The 18,145-nt window shown below is 37.2% G+C and overlaps 1 protein-coding gene across 1 annotated transcript; it reads left to right on the forward strand.

Moving 5' to 3' along the window:
* The first annotated feature begins 2,661 nt into the window (after positions 1-2,661).
* Positions 2,662-13,145, forward strand: LOC121321882 (nuclear receptor-binding factor 2-like). Its single transcript, XM_041261207.1, has 4 exons — positions 2,662-2,894; positions 8,729-8,813; positions 9,924-9,964; positions 10,151-13,145. The coding sequence occupies exons 1-4, from the start codon at positions 2,865-2,867 to the stop codon at positions 10,850-10,852; spliced, it is 858 nt and encodes a 285-aa protein (XP_041117141.1). The 5' UTR covers positions 2,662-2,864; the 3' UTR covers positions 10,853-13,145.
* Positions 13,146-18,145: the final 5,000 nt, after the last annotated feature.

Raw genomic sequence — 18,145 nt, forward strand, 5'->3', positions numbered from 1 at the left:
CCTGCAAATATGCCAATTAAATTAACCTTGGCAAACTTAAAACCAACCCGCACAACATGCAGCCTGTTTTCTGTTTGTCAAAAGTTATTGACAAATAATTATGCCGATGGAGTACGCTTTTCTGTCCATGTAGAAATCAGAGAAGCTACAAAATTGTATAGAAATCAATAAACCGTTTACAATATTATGTAACCGTATGCTAGTAATGCAGCATAACTAATATTTATGAATCATCCAGTTAAAATCTCTCCGCTTATTTTGCCATACAGAGTACTGTATGTGTTCAAGACTGGTGTTAAATGTGAACTGAGCACAAAAATCAGAAAGAGTAATTGATTCCTGGAACACTTGCTCCCTCTTGTGGTCGCTGTTAATCTTGCGCTGTGTAACGTCTTGTGTAGTGTATGATAGCGGATTACAGTTGAACTGCAACTATTTTAAAATAAAACATAAGTTTATCCTATCTGTTGATGTTTACAAATATCTCATTTTAAATGTGTTGTAAGAGAAATAATAGTTTTGTTGTGAATCTCTCGTTTTCCCATATCCCTCTGTTGCACATTGTAACTTGCAGGTAACAGATATATCTTTGCTGCTTAATACGCGTACTAATGCTTCAATTCTGTAGTGCATGCTCTTACTTCAGGTAACAATCTAAGTAAACCAACGGTAGAGTCCCATTTGGTCACATGACTTTTTTGTTTTCATTCTACTAGCACAATGTGAGTGATCTTGCACCTGTGAAGGCCCGCTTTGTAAGTGGAGTATTTTATACTGCAATATTGATTCATAATTATAGCTAACTAAAGAATTATGTTCATAACTAGAACTTAGTATTACATTAGTTTTACTATATGAAATGAGAGAAAATTGGTATGTCTCCAGAAAGTAACATTGTGCATTGGGACATAGTGAGATATTACACTATATTGTTGGTATATTACAATATTTTAGAAGGATGGTACTCTAAAGCAATACTATATTATTATTATTATTATTATTATTATTATTATTATTATTATTATTATTATTGTAGTTCAAAGGCAAGGTCTCTATCAAACAGTACAACCGTAAAAAGCCGAAACGTTGGGGGATACAAAATATTTGTTCTTACAGACAGCAACGGCGTGGTTTATAACTTTGAGATTTACAGTGGTCCAGTTCTGCCAGTTGATGGAATGCCTGATATTGGCACAAGTGGAAACATAGTCCTCAAACTTGTACCAATTGTACCACAGAACATTTCCCACAAGATATACTACGACAACTGGTTTTGTAGTGTAGATTTGCCAGTGGCACTCGAAGAGAAGAATTCACAGTGTGGGGACTGTCCGATCCAGTCGCTTACATGGATGCCCATTAATTACCGACAGTGAGATGCAGAAACAAGGGAACATTTCAAGAGAAAGCAGCGACTGTCTCAGGGCACTAAAACGGTATGACCATCATGCGGTCACTCTGCTCAGTACGTTTGCTGCTGCCAACCCAACTACTACTGTTGATAGATGGGGTAGGAAGAAGAAAGAAATTGTTCAAGCAACATGGCCTAGTGTTATCCTGTTTACAACAAATTCATGGGTGGAGTGAACCTCCTACATTCTCTTCTTTAATTGTACCGGACAAAAATCTGATCTAGGAAATGATATCATTGGCTAATCTTCCACATGCTGGACCTGCCGTAGTAGGCATGGTTCCTATACCTCAGAGACAGTGACAAATGCAGGGTCCCCAAGAAGGAACAGCTTAGTCTCCTCAAGTTCAAGTACGAGGTAGCAGCCTGCCTTTCTGCAGAGAAGAGCAAGGGATGGCAAAGCACAAGTGTAGAGGACCTGTATGCCGAAAAGAAGCGAAGAGGACCTGAAGCCCAGTTACCCTGTTCATCAATTCGTCAGGACCACAGTGGACACGGGCCTGTTTTTGTTTTAGCTAGAGGAAGATGCAGAAATCTAGGCTGCAAAGGCTCGATCAAGGTGCAGCATCAGAAGTGTAGTGCAAGCAAAGCCAAAGTGTACCTGTTTCACTCCAGAGAAGAACTGTTTTATGGACTTTCATATGCAGTAGCCTGTTGCAGAAGTGTACAGAATATTGTTAATTTTGTTAATATTGTTCATTTTGATAACAAAATATTGTTATTTTATTAGAGAAACTGTGTATATATATATATATATATATATATATATAGATATATATATATATATATATATATATATATATATATAATAAATTGAATTATTTTTGTTGGTTCCTCAACTGAACATTGTTACTTCCAGGAAACGTACCCATTTATAATTTAACAAAGTATATTTGGCAATATATTTTGAGTGTGTGTGTGTGTGTGTGTGTGTGTGTGTGTGTGTGTGTGTGTGTGTGTGTGCACTATATACCTTTTTATGTAAATAATTAAAAAAAACATTTTTTAAACGGTATTTTCATAATGCATGTAACAAAGTGATACACTGTGGTAACGTGCTTTTGCATGGTAACTGCTAATTGGTTTCAGTGTACTAAAGGCAGAACTCCGAACGAATGTAGTGAGAATAATACATGTTATTATAATACATAGCAAACGAACACTGCGGCTTTAACTGTTGGACGCATACGTGCACCGTTGAGTTATCGCGGGATCTCCTCCCAAGCGAGCGAGTTTTCTGAGTACGAGCAGGAAGGAAGGAGGCTCGGCGACGTCACCGTGCTGTGTAGCTGATGGTGGAGAAGTTGCTGTGTGTTTATCTACACTTATCACTATAATCCCGTAATACGAGGCGGACTCTTCCCGAGGAGTAACTGGCAGGTACAGATGACCATCTCCAGGACAAAGGTGTGCCTCCCATGCGGCTACCAGGCGTGAAGACTGTTTAAAACCGATGGAGGTGATGGAAAGTCCTCTGAATCTCGTAAGTTTTGTTGATGTTTGTCTACAGACTGCACTAACCCCCCTCGTCTTGAAGGAGACGAAACAAAAGACATTTCAGTGAACAAGATACGACCTACACACATATCCGCTATGATCGGATTAGCAACTCTTTAGCCGCGTTTTATTTCTCGCCGTGTTCGGTTATTTCAGCAAAGTATGATTCACTTACCTCCCCGAATTTAGTATTGTTGTCAGAAGTACAAACGTATTTATATACCTTAAACTGTAATTGACACGTAGTCATTTATTTTCACGGCTAGGCATTTCATCAAATGATTCTGGCAACATCCACACACGTTTGTTTTGCTGGTTAGATACAAATGCATTTCCGAGGGAGCACCTAGAGTATTCGGTACCCGGGTGCATGACGTGGTTAACACTAAATGTTGTTTAGAGAAACGTCAAAGACTATATTTGGCCGAGGACTGAAATGTGGTTTATTTACATGTGTTCACTGTAAAACGTTAGAACGTGCCACACACACACACACACACACACACACACACACACACACACACACACACACACCCTAGTATGAACAAGATGCATAAATTGCAAGTGATTATTTTAACCCAGCTGGGTAGAATACCTGTAGTTACATTCTTTTGATGCAAGCCCCATTAGTTTTTCTTGTATGAGCTACAGTGGAGCTTGCTGATGACATTCTGCATTAAATAGCAGGACTGTGATTCGCGAACAGTGACATACTGAAAAGAAGTCTCAAGAAGGGGCTAAAGCAACCTCAATGGCATATAAACAACCTGGGAAACCAATACGGGTTGTTTGTGGTAAAGCCTAATATACAGGAGGTAACAGTCACCCAGAAATCCTATTTATTACACAATTATGAATTCACTAAATCACACTGCCACAATAACGACAAAAATATTAGTTTTATTTACACCCTGCTTATAATAAAAAGGATGTATACAATTGAACCATGCTGTACAAATATTATGTTGGCTATATATGAAAATTAGTTGTTGGATGTGTTTTTTTTTTTTTTCACTTTTGGGTAAGACCTTGCGTGAACAGTGCTTGTCTGACGACGACTTGTTTAAATAATTTATGTTTTTCATTTTTCGACTGCTATGCGCAAATACGCGTTTTTGTCGGTGAATTCTTAAATTCTTCGCTGAAATTAGACGCTGTTCACTAATATATATATATATATATATATATATATATATATATATATATATATATATATATAATAACTGTTTTACAGTGTATTACAGTATTTTCTTGCAGCCATTTGTTAGCGATTATAGACATAGCTCAGATTTATGGAACACAAATAAAACTGCAGTATAATGATTAAATTGACATTATTGGTGTCTGTTTACTGCATTCTTCGACCTTGGCCTTTACCAGTGCAATTAGAGGACTTAAAATGCCAAGAAGTTTGCCTGCTGTGCTTCATTTTGTTTCTTAGTTACTTTGATTAGGTGTTTTTGAAGTGCATATTTTATTATTATTATTATTTATTATTATTATTATTATTATTATTATTTAGCAGACACTTTTTATACAACCTGACTTGCAGAAATTAAACAAAATATAAACATACTAAATTAAACATTTTAACATTTTTCTTACTAGAAGGAAAAATAAAATACTGAAATAAATAGGATATGGAGAGAAATGCCAGATGAGAAGGTATAGCAGACATAAAAAGCAAATGAAGAATTATAAGCATTTAAAATACACAACTAACTAACTAATAAAATAACACAACACATAACAGCCCCAAAACTGCCAGAGTCCTTTCCCAATGTTGTTACACGTGGCTGCTCACACCGGCAGGGAAGATGAATCAGTAGCCATCCTTAGTCGGAGGCAGCAGAAGCAGGTGTGTGATGGACGCAGTTGAAAACAGCAAAGTCCAGCGATGAGGTATGAAATGCAGAGAACATGTGCAATGATGCTGTTATTGTTTGAATGAGAATATTAGCCCTTTTGATTTCACATCTTTTGCTGAATTTACAATTCTTAAATTGCTTACAGCAAGAACTAAAACCATAAAGCCATAACCAGTAGCAAGTGTGCAACCATTGTATTTAAATGCTCCAAGATTACATTGTTTTGTGGGGATGCGTGACAATTCTTTTAATACATCACCTGTAATTCCTTCAGGAAATGCAGTTTTAGATACGAGAAGCATCTACTGCGATCAGTCGTCTATCATAGTGTGTCGAGGGTTAGGGTCAGGTTTTTATTCTTGTCCACTGTGACACACTGTCTTCAGGGAGAGTTGTATATTCCCTAATAGGGAGTATTTATTTAAAACATAATAATGCAGATACAGTTTTGCTCATTAGTGCCATATCATGATTATTTTCAAGTTTTTAAAATGTGTGTGTGTATTAAAGCTAAAAACACAAGTGAAAACAAGCAAGCCCCTTCTTCTTATCCAGTGAGACGCTCATTGAGTGAGTAACAATGTCATGCACATGTTGAAAACAAGTGTGTTGAGCAATCTTTCCTAACAATACCGGCAGCATGTAAAAACAAACTCCCAACCCCCACACACAGCCAAGGCAGCTTTATCTACAGAGGCCACCTATTTGTATTCTATATTTCTGAAAAACAGAAGAGAGAAAACACTTTTTTTTTTTTATTCCGGTTAAACATGACTCATTCTTGTTTAACCCAAACTTTCACATTCTGTTCTTCGAGAGACTGACAGGGCTGAAACTCCACCTTTCAACACTGCTTATTGACTCACAGTCCCGAGCACGTGCAACACGTTGTTTACAGTTCACATGGTCAATTAATAGAATGTAAGTAACATGCTAGTTTAATGATGATGTTTAAAAGCTGATTGTGTGATCTGCAGGTTCCTGGGTTGCACTGACATGTCAGTTGGAATCTGGTTGACTAGGTCAAACTTTCTTGTGCAAACACTGTAGACAATAAACCTCGGCATGTTTTGACACTGTTCGGAAATAACCTTTTATCAGGTATAGTGCTGGGAGTTTAACGCTACATTATGATTATATGGTGTCTGTTTACAACATCCTTCCATAGTTTATCCATCTGTGCACTCTATTTTACCAGTCGACGATCCAGTTTATTCATAACTTCAAGTAACAGGACTAAGCAGGGGTGTAAGCAGTCAGGATTGCTGATTTCCTTCACAGTGACCCGTACATTGAAAGTAACAAGATGCATTTCAATAGTGAAATCTGCTTTAAGCACCTAGCATTCTTATTGAAAAGCACAACGCTGCACATATAAATGTCTAACAGTAGCCCCTACATGCTTTATTGAGTCCAGGTAATTGCAGCCCTTTGTTTTACCTGTCCAGTTTGTTCCTAATACTGCTGTCAAGTGTAAATGCTTCAGTTTTGTTTACTGCTGTGAAATGTTTCAAACTTTAAACCCACTAATTTCATTCAGTATGCGCGTCTTTGTTTTTAATGAGGCTGACTGCAGTTCGTTGACACATTAGATTTTTTAAATGTGAAAAAATGTAGTTTTTTCTGTACACCTAAACCGACATGATCCTACTACTGTTTGCAGCAGCATGAGGTTATGAGTAAACAACACATTCATTCCACAAGCAGTGCTTTTATGCTAGAAATTTATTTCAAAATCCAGGTGAATAGTCAAATATATTTACGTCTTCTAATCGACTGAATAGTTTTTATAAAACAGTGTATTACATTTAGGGATGTAATGATAAACTAAAGTCATGATAGAATACGTGACATGCAGGTCACGATACAATATGTATCGCGATACGTGTGATGGTCCTGATAAGCTACTTGTATAATGCCTAGTAAGATCAAATAATTATTTAATGACAGACCTGTTAAGACAAAAGTGAAATGTATTCATACCAACAGAACATAGTTATTCTTCATTCAAGAACCACTTTATCAACTACAGTGTTGTGCTTTTAGTCTTGTATCACAATACATACCTCTACTACAATACGATATAGCATGTAAAGAAAGTATCACTATTTCTCAATTACATTCGATCAGTGGTTCACAATCTGTGGTCTGCTGGCTCCCTTCAAGTGGTCTGTGGAAAGGTTACATATTTACAGAAAGGAAGCAGCAGCATAGTTTATAGATCCCATTGCAAACCCAAAAGACCTTAAACTGAGCTACAGAAGCAGAAAGAAAATGCATACATGGAGAATACCTCCAAGTTAAAAAAAGTTCTAAACTCTGTCATCTAGTTTTGGAGTGTCTAAAATGCATTGTTTACTGAGGAGTTTTTGTGTTTTGCGCTCGCGCGCACTCACTCAACACAGCAGCTTGTAAAGTAAGGTATAACATGACAGGCTTGCGTTGTGTTACATTAAACTGCTGTAGTTGGGTTGGAGGCACGATGCAAAGTTGTTTGTTAATACAACACAACGCGCATGCCCTAGAGTGTGTTATCCAGCTTATAAAACGGATACAATTAAAACAAAAAAAAAAAGTTATTTATTTTAAAATATATATCTCTCCTTCTGCTGTGGAGAAAAAATAGTGCCTCAAACAAAGTTCTATTTCTTGTAAATATTAAACTGGAGGTTTTTAATTTTTTAATTAATAAGGTTTTTAATTAATTACAATGAATGAAGCCTCTGATCTGGTCTCAATCGCTCTGTAAATAGAGCTGACATAACCTGCAATGTTAGCCTTGTTAGTGACCAAGCATTTAAAAATGACAATCATGTATTTTTGTTGATAATGAAAAGATACAGAAAAGGAAGCAAAGACAAAGTTCACTGTCCATGCATTACTACCACAGACCTGGAGGAGCTAATAGAAAGATTATATTTTGTGTGCCTAATTAATCGATTGCAATTTTGAGGCTTAACTGACAGCCCTAGTGTGTACCTTCACTACAAAATAAATATATAGTGGGGAAATACAGTACCGTAGGGTGTACACACAACTTCACACATGCCCTTCCGTACTTAATCCACCAGACAAACAGGCTACCTCAGGTAAAGTTGATAACTAATCCATACTATAGGCTGTGTAGTACAAAATTATTTATTTATTTTGCAGACTATTTGAAAAAAAATCGAGAGTAGTTAGCAGTATGTGTGTAAAGCAAGTACTTTAAATGCATTGAAAGAAATACAGATGCTTCATATTTTGTAATTATATACTGTTTCTAAGTACATTTAAATAAATACAATTTGTATTTGGAGGAGGAAAAGCTTGCAGTCCCATTTTGACAGACTTAAAGGGGTCATTTTGCAACTATTAATGATGGTAATATAAGGACAAGATTATTTTTCTTCCAGCTATGTGCTTGTAAGTTTTTTCATTTTTGCTAGAATCTTGCTCTTTTTTTAAAGTCTGTAGCTTCCTCGAGTTGCAGACCATATCCCACAGAGAAAAAAAGACACAACTTTTTTTTTTTAATTCAGTTAAAGAAGTAATTGAAAAACAATGGCTACTATCGTGATAATCGGTGTATCGTGAAAGAGTGGGCTCGCAACTATTCGTATTGTGGAAATTTACTACTGTTTCATCCCTAGGCAAAGCAAATGTGATAATTTGCTCTTTCGTTCAGTACAGCTGAAGTTATTCATTTCAGACCATTTAAAATCCAATATGTACTAAATATGTTTTTGTATTATGTCTATAGTGCTTCAGTAATGAAATAAAAAATAAGGGGAAATGAAAATGTCAGTGCAGCCCAATACATAATGTAAAATTTACAGCAAGCATCTCTAGAGCTTAACAACATATTTGAAGGTACTGCAGGTGTAAATTGTTTTTTAAAACTGTTATCTTTTAGAGTTGTCATAAATTGAGGCATTTTGCACTGTGCTCTGATGACAAGTTTCATTTGCAGGCTCATCAACAGAGCAGGAAGGCAGACCGGTTGTTGGCAGCTGGGAAGTATGAAGAAGCCATCGCTTGCCATAAGAAAGCTCAAGGTTAGGTCATTCGTTTCATTAATGATTTTTATATTACTGGTTATGATTGCACTAGAGATGTTGGATACTGTTTAATGATTAATATCCTTAAAACCAAAAATGAGAAGCTTGTCATAGATTTTTTTCTTAAAAGTAAGAAAGAATAAATTATAGAGTGGTGTTACTTTTATTAGGTACTACATCATTGTAGACTACATTTATACAGTATTTGTTTGTGGAAGAAAACACTAGTTTTCAAACTTGAATTGATTGACGCCCCTAATTTGCACATTTAATGTCAAAACCAGGTTGTTTTAATTTTTTATAGAGTGAAAAGGAAACTGGATTAACACAGTCATGTATGATCGCAAATGATGTCCGTACCTTGAAATTTATACTATACTAAAATACACATTTTATGCACTGATATTAAAACATTGTTTAATGAACGGTGCTGCAATATGAAAGATCAGTGCAGAGCCAAAACTGTTACCTTGTCGTGCAGCTTATTTTAAAGTGTGGAATGCACTGGATGTTTTGTGAAAATGATGTCTACAAAGTGTAATTATCTCCCATGGAAGCCTGGATTTCTGTGAGGCCCCTGCTGTGCTGTAGGCACCCTGGGGTTCAAGTCATGGGGTTGGCTGGGTGTTGTCCAACACTCGAGGGAATATCCCAGCCTGCTTGCCAAGTAGAGCACACACTGTTGTCACTACTAAAGTCAACCATGCTATGAACCTAGATTTTAATAAGTGTTGCTTCACTAATTGTCATTTGGGGATCAATGTAGGTTTTACTGCAAGTTCTGTAATCACATTGCTTACATATACAGCTCTCTTATAGCTAAACAGCATCTATTTTGATTTAAATAATGGGTAGGGAACATGCTTTAAAAAAAAAAAAAAAGCTGTGTATTTCAGGTTACTATTACTGTATTTCCTTTGTTTATGGAGTTTTTTTTTTTTTTTTTAAGATTAATGACAACCTTAAACTTATTATAGACGTGTATGTAAATGTACTATACAAGAAGCTTTAAGAGTAAGTAGGCTTTGTTTTAACAGTGTGTGTAAATATATGCCTTGGATTATTAGTAATATTATTCATTATCTTTATTTCCACTGTTTGATTCAGATTTGCTGAATGAAGCCATGAAGCTGACGCAGTCTGAGCAGGTAGGAGCAGGTTTTTGAGTAATGCTTGTTTCATTGTCATTCATTGCATCTCTCTACGTATTGTTCTACCTATATTATTTTATTATTATTTTAAGCTTTTCAGACACATGCTTTTATGTTTCAGTAAATACAAGTGACTGATGACATGAATGCATTAAATATATGTTGTTGTTTTTTTATTCACAGGCTCACTTGTCACTGGAATTACAAAGGGACAGTCATATCAGACAGCAGCGACTGATTGAAGAGAAGTGGAAACGGGCCAAAAGAGAAGGGAAGAGAGTCCATAATCACACCCTAACCCCAGCAGACAGAGATGTAGCTGCATATCCCCTGTGTTCTCCAAAACCCTCCTTGACAGAAACGGACGGTGGCCACAAAGCCCTGGGCTCAGCTCTGGAGCGGTTCGGACCTGTGGAGCGTGAGTACGACACTTGGCTGTACTTACTCAAGAACAAAGGGGCTGCTTTGGAGACCTGCACAGGGAGCAAAGCCCTCAAGGATGACAAGACTAGACTAGAAGAACAAGAGACTGCCATCGCCGATCTGAAAAAGCTGGTGGACTTCCTTCTAGCTGAAAACGAGAAAGTTACACAGGAGAACCAGCAGCTCAAAGCTGAAAATGCAAGGCTGAAAAAAGCCCCACTAGAGAAGGAGCCCTATGCTGATACTGACTTTGTAGAGAAGTCTGAGCTGTGGGGACTGCCTCAGCCCTCTGACGACAGGAAGGCAAAGGACATTCCAATACCTAATCTTCCTCCTCTAGAAATGCCCAGTCAAGACATTTCACTGGATGATCTCCCTCCTTTAGAGCTTCCGGAAGACATTCAGACTGAACTTCAAGAGCTAATGAACATGAAGAGTGCCAGGGACAAACTAGCACAGTAAAGACAAGAAAAAGGGTTTTCGGTGCTCAAAGCCCAATGTTCAGAGTTCAGTGGCTACCCTGCAGATTGTTTGACACAATCAAGCATAATTTTTACAGTACTCCATTAATTGAATACTCTAAATTTACTGCAGCTGTACTGGTTAAAATCTTAGAGGGATATGTGCCTTTGCTAAGAAAAAAGCTTGTGTGGCTGTCTTGTAGAATTCTAGATGTGAATCCCAAGCGGACATTCCATCGGGCTTGCAGTGGGTGAAACCTGGAGTCACATTATACCCTTGTCCTGTGAAAGCATAGTTCCCTACTGATGTTCTAAGAAAATGAAAAGGTGTGCTGTTCGGGTTATGTGCATGTTTGGGGAGCAGAAGTAAGGGTGTTGTGGGTGGGGGTTGTGAAAGAAGAGTCTGTTTCTGATATTCCTTTTACTTCCTTCTAAATGTACTGGTTGCTACATTTACACAGATGTATCAGTGACTGAAATTGGTTATGCCACGTAATTAAATGAGGTAACTGGAATTTGTAGTAAGCCCCTCTGTGATTAGGGTTGCCAACTTTCCATTTTTACAAAATTAGCAATGCCAGCATAGCGGTCCCACAAAACCTGAGATTGCGAGTGAAGTGATCTGGGATGGGGCTGTATGCGATTTTTTTAAAATATAAATGCTCAGTAATCATATCCTGCTAAGCTGTGAATGGAAAAAATAACACAGAATAGATTTCAGTGTAGTTATTAAATTTAATGGACCGATAATAAAAACAAACAAGAAAATAAATAAAAATAATTTTGCTCAGTGGAGCGTTGAGAGGACTGGCTGAGAGTGGAAATACCCAAACAGCAATGAACAGTGAGTAAGCAAGATTTGCAAGAACTGGACTTTTACTGTCCGGTCAGTAGTTCAGACTGGACACTGTACAAATTCCTTTAACACCAGATAGTTGGCAACCCTATATTTGATGCAGCACTACAGTAATCTCTTAGTGGCCTGGAATTTATTAATGAGGTGATCTTGTGTTGGTTTAAATAAACACTTAGAGGTCCCAACATCTAACGATGTACTGTAATTAAAATTCACCTCTTATAATATAATCTAATAACCCATGCTGCAATAAAAGCCCTTTTATACTGTGATATGTAAAAGTAGCCTTGGGCCCTTTGAATGCCTTGATTAAACTATAGTAGCATTCTTTACTTTAAAATCATAATTTGTATCGCCAGCTGAGGATCCTTCCCAGCTCAACGATATTGGGAGCTTGGTGTCTGTTCATATGTCATGCTTCAGAGTATTGCTAGTGAATCCAGAGAACCTTTTATTCAGTTGTAAAAATTGCTAGTAGCATTCTTTAGCACAGGTTATTGATTGTATCAGAATATTGAGGCAAGGGACAGTTGTCTGTCTGCATGTCACACATTTTTACTTATATTGAGCGTGTATTCAATTGTTGTGACACTTTGTTTGGACATTATTTTGCACAAGTAACACAAATGGGGTATATGAAGGCGTAACATTTGCATTAAATACAGTGGATGTACAGTAGGCAAAGGGGATCCACTTTCATGTTAACAAGGGCTCGGATTTTGTATTTACAGCTACAGTGGGGTTGTGATATTAATAATGAATCCTGTGGCATTGGTGAAAATGTAGCTGAGATCAATAGCAGCAATTTATAAGCCTTCCTGTCAATACTGCAAGTTACTGGCTTATGTGAAAGGCGTATCCAGTACCTATATATATTTATATATATATATATATATATATATATATATATAATATATATATATATATAGATATATAGTCACTAAGTTAATTTGTACTGTAATCAGTCAGCTACTGAACACAAGTAATGTTTATACCACAAAAACCTACTCTTTCAGGTAACTGCATTTTAATATGCATAATCATCCAGAAGTACAACTATATCAGGGTGCATTTCTAATTGTAAGCACTAATCTGGAACTTGTGCCACATATTTGAGCTCTTAATGTGATGCAACTGATTGAGCCAGTTGTACGAATGGCTTATATTTATGTTTTATAAAGAGGGAACCAAATCAGCAATGTTTTAATATCAATGATTGGTTTACATAACAAAGTAATCAGGGTACATCAGATTGTTTTTTTGTTTTTTTGTATTATTGCTTGATATAAATCTAACAAAGATCTGTGTGCTGTAAATTAAAAAAAAAAAAACACAAACAAAAAAACAACAATATGTATCTTGTTTTGGTGATGCATGAATGAATAAATGCTAGTTGTAAGTGTATGATCTTTAAGAATAAAGAATTAATTTATTTAAAGACTTAGTTAATTTTAATCTTTCTTTAGGGAGTCTGAAGAAAATATACACAGTTAATGAGGTGTGTGGGATCTTTGAGAGATTATCTCATGCAGTTTAAGCAATTCTGGCTGCTCAGACTGGTAAATAAGACTTTTTTAAAGCTGTTGGGAATACGACATTTTACATTACACTTGTGTGTTTTGTTTTGTTTTTTTCCCCTGACATTGCATCTCATGACTGTCAATATGGAATCACTATTTAAATAGTTTCCAGCCCTGTATGTTAAAATCACAGTAACATGGTTCTTTAGAGCAGATTGTTCCCATAACCTACACCAGTGACATTTTTTTTTTAATTATACAGAAAGTAGTTTAAAGGTAATAGAAGATTAAAACATTCAGAGAACAGAGTGCTGATCTGTATTTCCAAATTATTCAGATCACTTGTTGAAAAAATGTCTTCAAGGTATCTTGTGACAATATCCTTTAATGTTTTTTTTTCAGTGCACCAGAAGAAAATACAGCTGCTTTCTTCACCAGCACAATTGCAAATCTTCTGCTGTTTCAGGTCTCCAAAGCCTTTTCATGGAAAAGCAGGCCCATCATGGTTTAGTGATTGGTGACATTAGCTACTATTAGTATTCTTTCAGTCAACTAACTAAATGTTCATAAAGCACAAGTGCAGTTCTGCTCTTCGTAAAGTGTTACATTGAACTACAACCTCAAAAGGCAATATGAACCATAAAATACCAACCTGCACAAGGTGTTAAGTAACATAGATATTTATCTGATGTGCTCTGGCAACTGTTCACAACTTCTGCAAATCAATAATTGTGGAAAATCTGGTCCCTGTTCAGTTCCTGTAAATTTATGGTTTGAATGGCATTGACAATCCTAATACCTCAAGGTCAGTTGTTTACTTATTCTAAATCTAATTATAAAGCACTAGACAGCTGAACAATTTATTAACAGGACAGCCAGTTGTTAGTGACACCTTGACAATTTGATCTTGTTAGCAAATCAAATATGTAGAGATGGGTAAACACATATATTTTTAAAGGTGGTTTACAGTTAAAAGTTTAATATTTAATTACACTATGTAACACAATTTTTGTTCCTGGGTAGTAAGTGTTATTTCCTAATTGCTTATGCCTCAAAAGTATAGAACATGGCTATTATTCCCCACAAACTTTGCTTTTGTGACCAGGACAGTCATATTTTGAAATTTACCTATTTCCAATGAGAAAACGGGCAAATTTGTGTCTTTTCATTCATATAAAGTCAGAAAACAACAACATATGAATCCAAATTAACATGCATTTATACTAAAGTAATACAAAAATGACTACAAAAGATTTAGAAGTGAGTAGTTTTTCGAGATTTACGATTATACTGTAAATCACTTTCACGAATCAGCCCCCAAATGTAGTCTCCCATCACGTTCTCATTATACTGTCCTTGGTAATGACGTTCAAAGTCCAGTATATCCTGGTGGAAGCGCTCGCCTTGCTCCTCCGAATATGCTCCCATGTTCTCCTTGAATTTATCAAGATGAGCATCAAGGATATGGACTTTGAGGGACATCCTACAGCCCATTGTGCCGTAGTTCTTCACCAGAGTCTCAACCAGCTCCACATAGTTTTCGGCCTTGTGATTGCCCAAGAAGCCCCGAACCACTGCGACAAAGCTGTTCCAAGCCGCTTTCTCCTTACTAGTGAGCTTCTTGGGGAATTCATTGCACTCCAGGATCTTCTTTATCTGTGGTCCGACGAAGACACCGGCTTTGACCTTTGCCTCAGACAGCTTAGGGAAGAAGACTTGAAGATACTTGAAGGCTGCCGACTCCTTATCTAGAGCTCTGACAAATTGTTTCATAAGGCCCAATTTGATGTGCAGTGGTGGCATCAGCACCTTCCGGAGGTCCACCAGTGGCTCCCACTTGACGTTGTTCCTCCCCACAGAGAACTCGGTCCGCTGTGGCCAGTCCCGCCTGTGGTAGTGCACCTTGGTGTCCCTGCTGTCCCAAAGGCAAAGATAGCAGGGAAACTTGGTAAAACCGCCTTGGAGACCCATCAGGAATGCCACCATTGCAGCCTCTTGATGCCATCTCAGAAAAATGCCGATATGTATCCACTTAGGCAGCTGGAACTAAACTGAACTGGTGGGCTTAAGGCCCCTGTATTTATACTACTATTTATATTACTGGAAAGTTCTAGAAGTTACTCCAAGTTTACTCAGCACTGAATCTATCTGGAATGTTCTGGAAAATAGGTAAATTTCAAAACATCACTGTCCTGGTCACAAAAGCAAAGTTTGTGGGGAATAATAGCCATTTTCTATACTTTTGAGGCATAAGCAATTAGGAAATAACACTACCCAGGAACCAAAAAAAAAAAATGTTACAGGGTGTTAGCAGTGAGCTACTGCCATCTAGTGGTATTTCTAGTGAATTATTTTATGTTCTGATGTGTATTGTACCCTGAGGTACATAAAGTATATTACAGATTATAATACAGATTAATAGAATATCAAGATTAGGGGGACCAGATCATGAAAGAAAGAACTGAAGAGCAATATTAAAGGCCAATGATGACCTAAGAGCTCATTAAGGTGATTACCCATATGCTACTCTGGGTCTAGGAATACGTTTGAGGTAATACTAGGCTTTCAGAAGATAATGTCTTAAGATCAAAGGGGAGGGTAGTGCCTGAGTAAGGGATCAACCATACAGTTAATCAGCACACTGCAGGCTGCTTCTTTCCATATTACAATTGCAAAGGGCAAAGATCAAAGTCAGTACTGTACATAAATATTAAAATCTGAATTCAAGGGCATGGAACAGCTGGTAAATTGTATATTACAAATCAAAAAAGATCTTAAAAAGGGCTGAAGCAGGAGAACTAATGATATGTGGGCAATCCCAGTAATTTCTTCAATGCTTCCATCAATGTCTGGCAACTAACATGTTAATTATTTAGAATCAGGTTTTAATTGATGGAAAAAATAGTCCAAAAGACAAAGCTCAACATCACCACACAATAGAATAAATGGAAGCTCTAACAGGTTACTGGAATGTGATAGTATGATTATGCAATCAAAGTGGATTAAGAACAGTATAAGTTTACCTGACTACAATATCGCAGAATAAAAATATATAGTTTTGATATATATATATATATATATATATATATATATATATATATATATATATACACACACACACACACACACACACACAGTGTTCAAAACATTAGGAACACCATGAAATAGACTGACAAGGTGAATCCAGGTGAAAGGGTGAAAGCTATGATCTAACCTTTTAAATCCACTTCAATCAGTGTAGATGAAGGGGAGACAGGTTAAAGGAGGATACATAAAAGGAGGAACACAATTGAGACATGGATTGTGTATGTGTGCCATTCAGAGGGTAAATGGGCAAGACAAAAGATTTGTGCCTTTGAACGGGGCACGGTAGTAGGTGCCAGGCGCGCCGATTTGAGTGTGTCAAGAACTGCAATGGTGCTGGGTTTTTCACACTCAGCAGTTTCCCGTGTGCATCAAGGATGGTCCACCAGCCAAAGGACATCCAGCCAACGACTCATTGATGAAAGAAGCCAAAGGAGGCTGACACAAATTGTGCAGAGCAACAGACAGGCTACAGTTAGTCAACTGACAGGCCAGTACAACATTCGTGCCGAAAGACCCATAAATGAATGGACAACTCGTCATAACTTGACACGAATGGGGTATGGCAGCCAACGACCTAACAGAGTTCCACTTCTTTCAGCAAAACACAAGAAACTGCAGTTGCAGTGGGCTAAGGAACAAAAACACTGGAAGATCAGAAAAACATTGCCTGATCTGATGAATCCCAGTTCCTGCTGTCTCACGCAGATGGGAGGACTACGGTATGGAGAAATCCATGAGTACATGCATCCATCATGCTGCATGTCAACATTGCAGGCTGGTGGTGGTGGTGTGATGGTGTGGGGTGTGTTTTCATGGCACACATTGGGCCCCCTGATAAAAATGGAGCAACATTTGAATGCCACAGAATATCTGAACATCATTGCCAATTAAGTGCATCCCTTCATGGCAGCAGTGTATTCATCTGCTAATGGATTTTTTCAGCAGGATAATGCCACATGCCACAAGGCTAGGATTGTCCAGGAATGGTTCCACAAACATGACAGTGAATTCAGCTTACTGCAGTGGCCTGCCCAGTCACCAGATCTCAATCCAGTTAATTCAGTGGAATGAGATGGAAGGAGCTATTTGGAGTAGAGATCCACTACCAGCCAGTCAACTTGACACAACTGTGGAACACTGTCGACACCTTGTAGAGTCCATGCCCCAATGAATTGAGGCTGTTCTGAGGGCAGAAGTGGGTGCAACTCAATATTAGGATTGTGTTCCTAATGTTTTATACACTCATATATATATATATATATATATATATATATATATATATATATATATATATATATATATATATATACATACACACACACACACACACACACTTTTGCAAGGCACTGTATTCAGACCCCTGACCAATTCTCTCATATTACTGAATTACAAATGGTACAGTGAAATTTCATTCTGTTCAATATTTTATTTTAAAACACTTAAACTCAAAATCAATTTTTCTAAGGTGACACTGGTTTTATGTTGGGAAATATTTTTAAGAAAAATAAAAAACTGAAATATCTTGCTTGCATAAGTATTCAACCCCCACACATTAATATTTGGTAGAGCCACCTTTTGCTGCAATAACAGCTTTAAGTCTTTTGGGGTAAGTATGTACCAGCTTTGCACACAGTGTCGGAGTGATTTTGGCCCATTCTTCTTGGCAGATTTGCTCCAGGTTGTTCAGGTTGGTTGGACAACACTTGTGGACCGCAATTTTCAAATAGTGCCACAGATTCTCAATGGGATTGAGATCAGGACTTCGACTGGGCCAATGTAGGACATTCACCTTTTTGTTCTTGAGCCACTCCAATGTTGCTTTGGCCTTGTG

Source organism: Polyodon spathula, chromosome 10 (genome assembly GCF_017654505.1).
Source record: "Polyodon spathula isolate WHYD16114869_AA chromosome 10, ASM1765450v1, whole genome shotgun sequence".
Taxonomy (NCBI): Eukaryota; Metazoa; Chordata; class Actinopteri; order Acipenseriformes; family Polyodontidae; genus Polyodon; species Polyodon spathula.